The sequence below is a fragment of the Equus quagga genome, chromosome 18, assembly GCF_021613505.1.
Source record: "Equus quagga isolate Etosha38 chromosome 18, UCLA_HA_Equagga_1.0, whole genome shotgun sequence".
NCBI lineage: Eukaryota > Metazoa > Chordata > Mammalia > Perissodactyla > Equidae > Equus > Equus quagga.
Genome location: NC_060284.1, coordinates 21094511 through 21104202, shown reverse-complemented (window position 1 = coordinate 21104202; position 9692 = coordinate 21094511). Strand labels below are relative to the sequence as shown.

Here is a 9692-nt window from a genome sequence, read left to right as displayed (position 1 = left end):
CTCTGAGACAGAGATCAAATTGTGTTTATAGACACCATTATTGCCAGATTTACTCTCAGTCATTTCCTGTGGGAATATTTCACTGGAACATAATTTTATGCTTTGTCTATTTATTAAATAGCCTGTTCCATGGAATAAAGATAATGAGAACTATAAATAATAATGTATGCAAATTATAGTGTAACATTTCATGGTATTTTCCTAGATGAGAATTAAGATTATTTAACAAACTGTTTCTTATTCATCACTGAAAGAATTTTAAAACAACACTAATACAGCATGGTTTAGTGCAGAGTTGGCAACAGACTGGAAATGAAAGTCATTTGTTTCCTTTAAAGTTGACACTAATTTTAAAAATATTTATTCATCATGTACAGTATATAAGATGCTATACTTATACTCTGTGGAAAATACAAAAGTCAATTATGGACAGTCTCCGCCCTTAAGGAGTTTAAGAATTTGTCTTGTACGGGAGATAGGGCATGCCTTGTATAAAACAAAAAACAATAAATATATTATGAGTGGGTATGAGTAAAGTACTATTGGAGTTTGGAAGAATGGAAGATCATGTCCATGTGGGAGATGAGATGACTTCTTGGAGAAGGCATTTGAATGGAGTCTTAGAGGATCGGTAAGATTTCTGCAAATAGAGATGCAGGTAAAATTATTCCCAGATGCAGAGAATAGCTATTGACAAAGGTAGTATAGATCAATGCACATTTATAGACTGGAGTCTTCGGCTTGTGCCGGAAAAAAAAAAAAGAATTTAGATAAATGTAGTTGGAAATAGGGTAAGTAATACATTCTTTTACTCTGTTATGCAAGCTTACTATGAGTGCTAACTATGTGTGAGCACTGTGCTAGGAGTTAGGAGTACATTCATGAGATACTCAGACAACAGCCCCTTTAAATATGTAAACACTAAAAAATGCAACTCTGAAATCAGGGATGATGACAACACTGATTCTTCCCAATCACGGATAGGTCCATTGATCTGTGGCAACAGGTGGTACTTCAGTTTACAACTGTTACATAGAGCACGGGATTCAGTGTTTTTGAGAGAGCGCTGGCATTTCCAAATAGCATGCTTTCTCAATTTCAATCCAATTGTTTCTCAACCCAGTTTTAATTAAAATGAAGTGTTAGCGGGGTGATAGGGGGGCACTACGATATTTGCGGCTTCATTTTAAAAGTTTTGGTTGACGTCAGAACTTAGCGTTAGTATACATTAATTGAAAACAAAAGAAAGAAAAATATACTTAAAAGAGACACCGGTGATGATTTTTTGGACAAAACGATTCTTCTTTATGAAAAGAAATCGCTGCAAATTTCCTTTAAATAGCTAGCTCCCTGTGCAATTGAAATGATTCGGAACGTTTCTCGAACACGTTGCACTAAGTGGGATACACTCGTATTCATACTTTGTCCGTCACAACAATCTTAGTTTTCTCTCAAGCTAGGACTTGCTGTATTAGACACACCTCGTGCCGCGGTGGCAATGGGGAGGGTGGCGAAGGTGATGGAGAGGCAGCCAGGAGGGCACTTTCCCTTTCTCCGTCTCCCCCACCGAGGCTTTGCAGCCTCCAAACCCAGACCCCTTCCCGCTCCTTCTTTCTGCAGCCTCAACTGGCCCTGCGCCCCACAGCTCCTGTGCTCACCCTCACCCACCGTCCCGCCGCGCCCCGCGCCCACCCTCCAAACGCAGTCCCGCAGCCGCGGCCCGCGCGCCCCGTCGCGGCCCGGGCTCCGGGGCATGCGCCGTGCGCGCCGCTACCCTCCCCCTTCCAGCGGCAGAGTTATGCCAAGTATGTGAGGAGCCCGCGAGGGCCAGCGCCGGTCATGGGGAGCCGCCGCCGCCGCCGCCTCCGCGAGCGCGGCTTTCTCCCGAGCGGGGCCCCGACCTCTCCCCGCGCCAGGGGCGGGCCTGCTCGCTGAGGCGGAGGGGATGGCGGACCCTCTGAGGAGGACGCTGTGCAGGCTCGGGGGGAGGCGGGGTCCCCGCGCTGCCGGGGGGCTCGGGCTCCGGGCTGCCGCGGCAGCTACCATGGCGGCCTCCTCGGCCCCCTCGCGCGCGCACCCCGGCGGAGCCCGGCCGAGCCGGGAGCAGCCCCCGCCGTCGCCTCAGGCGTGGGGTCCCGAGGCGCGGGGGCCGGGAGGGCGAGCGGGACAGGCGGGGGCGCCCGGGCCTCGGCCGCGCGGCGGGAAGGAGGCCGCCCCCCCGGGCCGCGGGCGCCCTCGCGCCTCTGCGCACCCCGCGCCGGGCTCCGAGGGCAGCGGAGAGGACGACCGCGACGACGACGAGGACGGTGCCGACTACTACGAGAACCTGCCCGGCGGCTGCCAGCCCGCGCCCGCGCCGGAGCCCGCGCCCGAGGGGGCGGAGGCGGAGCGGCGGCCCCCGCTTCCCCCGTCGGCGGGCTCCACCCCGCGGGCGGAGGGCGGCCGCCTGGAGACGGGCAGGCTGCAGACCCAGTTGCGAGAGGCCTATTATCTGCTGATCCAGGCCATGCACGACCTGCCCCCTGACTCGGGCGCGCGGCGGGGCGGCCACGGCTGGGCGGATCGCAGCTGCCCTGCGGGAGCCGGGGCGCGGGGCCAGCCGCCTTCCCCCTGCGGCGCTGCCCACCGCCCCGCCCGCCCTCGGGACTGGGAGCGGGGAGGCGGCGGCCGCCCTTGGCAGCAGGTGTCCCCGCCCCGGTCGCCTCCGGGGGAGTCGGGGGGAGGCCGCCTGCGGACTCCTCGGATGCGACTGTCCTGCAGCAGAAGCCTCGAGAGCCTCCGGGTGGGCGCCCAGCCGCCTTCCTTCCAGCGGTGGCCGAGCGACAGCTGGATCAGGTGCGGCGGGCGCGGGGACCGGGACGAGCCCCCGCCACGTGGAGGCGGGATGCACGGCTGGAGCGGAGGCAGCGCCCGGGCCGCGGCACCGTCTGGCCTCCCGCCTCCCAGCTCCTCGCAGCCCGGGCGCTCCTCGGGAAGCCCTTTCGGGGACGCTGCGGGGTCCTCGGGGCTGCGCAGCGGCGAAGGGGACGGCCAGGAGGGGCTGCCCTTCCTCAGGCCGCCCGCGGTGACAGTCAAGAAGCTGCAGAAGTGGATGTACAAAGGGCGCCTGCTGTCCCTGGGAATGAAGGGTCGCGCCCGTGGGACAGCCCCCGAAGTCACAGGAACGCAGGCAAGCTCTTCACACCTGGGCGCTTTGAAAATGCGAGAAAGCCATGTCCTCGCGGTGCCTCCAGACCAAAGAATTACGCTGACAGGTAGGACACTTTGCAATCAAAATGCGCACACTTCGAGCCGTAGTGTTTACCAACTGGGCTTCTGGCTAAAGAGCGAAGAATAGGTTCTGTTTTTGCAGACAGGTGGGTGTCCGTGCCAAAGCAAGTGTCAGGTAAGTGGCAGCTTAATTCGATGTCGAGGGTACTTGGATAATGCATTCACTCGTTTTGCCTTTTATTTTTTTTTAAGACAGTGGCATGAGGAACTTGGAGTTTTTGTTTTTTCTTCTCTAAGAACCCGTGTTTCTACTCCTAAGCACAACAGTGAGTAAAGGTTAAGTTCATCACACGCTTTTAGTAGGTTTAGAGTTGGGCGGGGCCGCCTTGATTTTTATTCTTTGTAGCTCTAGGCAAATCCATAGACTTTTGTAAAGTTTGTGCATTTGAATTTGATCCAAGGTAGACTTTATGGGCTTCATAAACTGTCATTTTTCTCATTACACCTTTTTTCCCTGTCTCTTCCAGGCACCCGCACATACAGACACTTACACGCAACCCAAACCAAACCAAACCAAAAATCTACCAGAGTAAAATTTCTTTTTAGTCAGGTAGGATTTCCTGTGCTTCTTTTCTCCACCTTTCCATCCCCTCACCCCCCCCCCCCCCCCCCCCACAAAAAACCCAGCAAAGTCAGTAAGCTTTTTATTGTGGAAAATCAAGGGCCCTAGTATTTTAATCAAAAGACAAATGGCCCTTATGTACTTGTTAAGAAAGTGCAGACATTTAAAGTCATTTGTAAACTTAAGTATATATGTCCTTCCAATAGGATTTTGCTGCCTATTTTGTATGTCGTGATTTTTAATTTTCCCAGATTTAGGTTATGAATTCTGGAAATCTCTTAATTATGTTCTAAATAGCAAAAATTCTCTTCTAAAAGTAGTACCTTCAAACTGAGCCAAAACCAACATGATCTTTCGAACTACTCTTAAATGTAAAGACTTTTAGTGAACATAATAACTGAGGTGTCAGTGATAATTTTAAAAATATTAAATGCTGAAATGTAAAAAGTTTTCACAGTACTTGTCAGTTTCTCTGGTAAGAATTAGAAATCTTACAGGACTGGGTTTATACACATTAACCTTGTTTAACCAGTAAACACAAAAACAGTGGGGAGAAACAAAGTTCACAAAACTTCTAATTATACAATGAGGACAAATCAAATGATTCATTTATTTTATTTTTTTTTTGGTGAGGAAGATTGGCCCTGAGCTAACATCTGTTGCCAATCTTCCTCTTTTTGTTTTTGAGGAAGATTGTCTGTGAGCTAACATCTGTGCCAGTCTCCTCTATTTTTCACGTGGGGCACCACAGCAGCAGGACTTGACAGTGGTGTGTAGGTCCGCATCCTGGATCCAAACCCTCTGACCTTGGGCACCAAGTGGAGCACTGGGACTTAACCACTGCACCACCGGGCTGCCCTCTCAAATGATTCATTTAAAGTGTCTACAGACTTGAAAAGGTTTTTCGAATCTATAAATCTCTAATCCAATCTAACCTGTCAATTTTTTCCTTCAAATTTATTCCATTTCACTTGAATAAAAGAGTAGTAGAATGTAAATTTTTTGCGACGAGACATGTACTTTTTGCTAAGTTCACATTAAAATGTGCATTTCCAAGAGTCAAGTATTTGTAATCATTTATTACATTTTATTGCCACTATATCTTTACCTTCTCTGATTTTGGTTTAGTTAACCCTTTGTACGATGGTTAAATGTTGGCCATAACACAAATCTGTATAAAACTTTAGTCAGGTATTTTTTACTCTTGTTGCAAAGGTTAAACATGTACCATATGATGACTTTTAATGCCTTCAGTTATAGTGTAAACATTCAAAGATTTTCAAGTAATAATAAATGTAGTAACTCTTAAGAATGAGTTCATTGATTTTTTTCATTGAGACACTAATTAAGTGAAACTAACTTTAAAAGAAATTAAAATGAAACATTAGAATTACCCCATTTTAGTATTTTAGATATTTTACAAGAAATCTAAGCAAAAGCTTCAATAATCTTTGGTTTAAACAACTTTCTTAGATGTTATTTCCTTTCCTAGCACCAGTTCATCTTCTAGGAAAAAGTAAAAATAATTTGTGCAATGTCTATCTAGTATAGATTTGGAGAATTTACTTTTTTTACACTATTTTTCATGAAGGTTAGTTGTACTTATTAAAACCATTCTGGATACTTCTTGTGGTTCGAATATAATCTTTATTACTCCCCCCAATGGAGGTATGACAGATGTCATTCAACAACAACAAAAGAAACAGAGGGGTAAGTAGTTTGCCCTAGGCCACTCAAACTAGTATGTGGTTTGTATATGCTAGTATCTGAATTCCATCTATTATGTGGATTCAAACTCCGGTCTTTATGATTCCAAAACCCCTGTTTGTATAAGGTCAAAGAGACTCTAAACTTCTTTAGAGGTTTGATTCACTTAATTCTGCTAAGTTGCTTGAATTGAGGAGATGGATGGATTCCAACAAGGTTTAGAGGGGTAAGTAACTCCCCCAAAGTTGCAAAGAAGATGGAGGAATCCTACAATAGGTTTTAAGACTTTTTTTTTTAATTAATGCTACATCCATTTTAAACTTTTACCTTTAAGTGTTTACTTAGTTCAAATTGATGTTACTTGGATTCTACTTTTAAACCATGTTTTCTAAAAAATTAATTGGGCAGTCCAGATGAAACAGTACATTCTTGGTTGTATAAAGATGTTAAATAGCCTAAAAGGCTTATATCACATTTTTCTATATGATATCATTTGTGAGTATTTTTTTCAAAATAAAGTTATAGTTAGAATTTGTAAAACAGAATAACTATATAATGGGATAGAGATACGTAATCTACTTAGATATTTTGGAAACTTTTGAGACTGTTTAACAAATGGAAGCCAAAATTTGTTTTGATTTCTGGCTCTTACTAAGAGCCACTAAAACTTTTGATATTGTAATAATGTCAGTGATTTGATGCAGTTGGGTATGTAGTGTTCACAGATTGGCCAATTTGTTCCTAATTGAGATGATTATTTAAGAAATCTAAAGTCATTACACATAGTAAGTATCATCAAATTTCTGCAAGTCTTAAGGTTACAAAGGAATTTTAACCTATTTGCTAACTATACTTCATTATGTCTTTATAAATAAGTTTTAATTAGCATATAGTACTCAGAAATAAATTCAAAAGTACCAGGTTGAGCTATTTTGGCCTTTTACTACTTCAGAAAATAATGAGCCTGCTTTGACTCTACTTTTCTTGCTTCATGATCTATGAAAGAAAAAATTTAGGGCATGTAACTTGTTAATATTTTGTCTAAAATCTTTAGACAGTTCTTGTAAAATAGTATTAATTAGATGTGTGATCTTGTGCATTATATCTTAAAGAAAGTTGACACTTATAATGCAGATTGCCATCTATTTCTCTTTTCTCAATTATTTGTATCTCTAATTTATTATCTTTGTGAGCTGCATTATCTTGATGAACCTTTCCAACTAATTCTTTTATGTATTAGCCCTCTTCAAGAGTAGTAGCAATAGGCATATAATTTTTGACTGTCTTCTAGTGTTAAATTCCTCTCTGAGAAATTCTGTCATTGTGGCCTTAGACGCAAGTCCAGTTTTCTGGGTTTTTTTGCGGGGGGAAGAGTGCCATAGAACATTAGAGTTGCTGGTGGCAGGAAAACTCTGAGAACTACAAATTCAGCAGAAAATAATGTTGTGTTGATTTGAAAGTCCTATATTTCTAAGTGGTGTTTAGTTTTTGAGAATTACTAAGGCTATTTTCCAGACCTGTGCCACTCAAACTGTGGTTGACTGTTACAGAGCTGTGCTTTTCAAATCCATGTGCATATGAACTCCCTGAAAATCTTGAACTGCAGATTTAGTGTGTATGGGGGTGGGACCTGAGATTCAGCATTTTAATAAACTGGCAGTGTAGGTACTGCTGTTTGGTACACGCTTTGAGTAGTAAGGTTCTAAGGTTCTCAGTGCCGCCAGTTACCTATCTTGATAAGTTTGTTAAAGTTTTGTAAAAGCATTCTACTTTTCTACTTTATTCTGATACTTGATGCTTATACTAACCTCTATTAGAGCAAACTGTTTGAGCTCTTTCTGCTTCAATTTTATTTGTGTGAATTTATGATTACTACTTGTGTGTGACAAGTTTAAGCAGTTCCCTCCATATTGGTCTCATCTGGTACTAAGAAAAGTGATATTTTGGAATCTGCAAGAGAGGAGGCCACGTAGAACAGTGGTTAACAAAATAGATTTTCTTGGTTTCTGATCAGACTCCACCACTTACCAGGCTTGTTACTGGACAGGCATAGCCCTGCCTTGCCTCAGTCCTCAGGTTGCTGTGAGGATGAAGAAAGATAATCCATTTGGTTCCATGCCTGGTGCTTAGTTAACTGTTATCAGGAGAAAGGCAAGCCGACTTTGTGAGGAGAGTACTGCCTTGCCCCACATCAGCAGGATTCTGGATGGAGAATGAAAGGATCACTTGCGGGGTACTGCCTTGAGGAGCTTTGGGAATTGAACTAGAGTTCCCCCCTTTAGGGACACTTATTAATTCTGCTCATCTTTCCTTCTGTGCTGCTTTTGTCTTGCTCCTCCCCGTTACTTTTGTGGAACTAAAAACAGTCTCAAAGTTTTCTTCTCTACTTTCCTGTCCCCAAAGCTAGCACACAGCTTTTTTCTTAAGGGATTTTATTGCTAGTCACAAGGGAGGAAAAATAAGATACAAAAAGCACTTCTTTCCTTTTTCTTGTACCCCTTACCCCATTTAGATTTATCCAGGAAAGATAAAGACATATGTCTGAACACACTCATATAAACCTAAAGCTTAAGTTTATTCTAGTCATTTCATCTGGGCAGCCAGGCTTGACTCTGTAAGCAGCACTGCTTGTATTTATTTAAACTCTAACACGACGTTCATAAGAATACTTTTATTTAGGATTTTTAATGAGAAGTAAGCAAAAGCAACAGAGTTTGTTTCTGCAGTAGAAAGTTAAAAATGATGAAAAGATGTCTGTAGATACTGTACATTTTCAATGAGAGTTCAAGTACATAATTTTTCAGAAAGTTTGCTGATGATTTTGAGCTGGGCACTCACTAGTTAAATGTTTGGTAATAGTAAGTCATCTAGGTTTATTAAGAAATAATAGTTGAGAGCATAAAATTGGCTTGAGTAGTTCACCACTATATAGAGTTTTTTTTTTTTTTGAGGAAGATTAGTCCTGAGCTAACTGCTGCCAATCCTCCTCTTTTTGCTGAGGAAGACTGGCCCTGAGCTAACATCCATGCCCATCTCCCTCTACTTTATACGTGGGACGCCTGCCACAGCATGGTTTGCCAAGCGGTGCCCTGTCCGCACCTGGGATCCGAACCGGCGAACCCCGGGCCACCGAAGTGGAACGTGTGCACTTAACCGCTGCACACTTAACTGCTGTGCCACTGGGCCAGCCCCTAGAATATTTTTTTGAGTGAAAACTTTTAATTGCCACTTCTACATTTTCTTTTAGGTTTTCAAAGTAAAATGACTTTAGATAGAATTGAATAATTATACTGTAATGTGTAGTTGCAAGAGAATAGACTTTTTTGCCTTGCAACTTTGCACATTTATTTTTATATTTTTTTTACTTGTGCCTTCTTTCAGCATGCATGTGTGTGTGTAAAATCTGAAGCTAAAGGTAATTTTTAAATTTATGCCAGTAGGGTTTAAGATTAATTTTAGCACAAAAAGGGAGTGAAGGGAAGATTGCAAATAGCTTTCCATTTCTGTATAATTTACATTTATATGCATCTATTTAATTAACTGAGATATAAGTGAAAAGCTTTAAATTATTTATAAATAGTTTCTCAGTAAAATTTGCCGCCCTAAATAATGTATTGCTTATATTCACTTAAAATAACTAAATCAATTTGGCCTTTATCAGAAATTTTAATAATGCACCTGTTTGTCTCTAAATTTAAACTTCAGCATCATGTATTTTGAAATATTCAGCAATAGCAGTCAGACTATTTGGTTTCAAGTTTTTGCAGTTTGGAGTTTCATGAAAAATAGTTGCAGTGTATCTCACAGTGTAATTATGCCTTTTAATATTACACCCTCGTTAAATGCTTATGTCAATAGAAGTATCAGTTGGCTTAAATATGGGATGCTGTTAGCTTTATTTTTCTCATTGCGGTTCCTTGGAGTGTAGTACTAGTAAAAGTCTGTTTATTTTATATATAGTGTATGTCAAAAAACTCTAATAGAACTCAAAATAATGTGTCTATATAAAATTTTGCATGTTTTGAGAGACATCTGAGAAAAAGGTAATGTTAGATGTGGCTCATAGCCATTGTAAGTTGTATGATTTTATACTTTTTGTTTCAAGTTTATAATTGTGTCAAAACTACGTATAGTATTCTGCGAAGGTCTGAAA

General features: G+C 42.6%; 1 protein-coding gene across 1 annotated transcript in view; it reads left to right on the top strand.

Annotated features, from left to right (window-relative positions):
* Positions 1-1846: 1846 nt before the first annotated feature.
* The window catches only part of SYDE2 (synapse defective Rho GTPase homolog 2), a 48830-nt gene continuing 40984 nt past the window's right edge, over positions 1847-9692 (top strand). The window contains exon 1 of the mRNA XM_046645589.1: positions 1847-3254. Within this exon, the coding sequence (XP_046501545.1) occupies positions 1946-3254 (1309 nt within the window). The 5' untranslated portion in view covers positions 1847-1945. The remainder of the gene's footprint in view (positions 3255-9692) is intronic.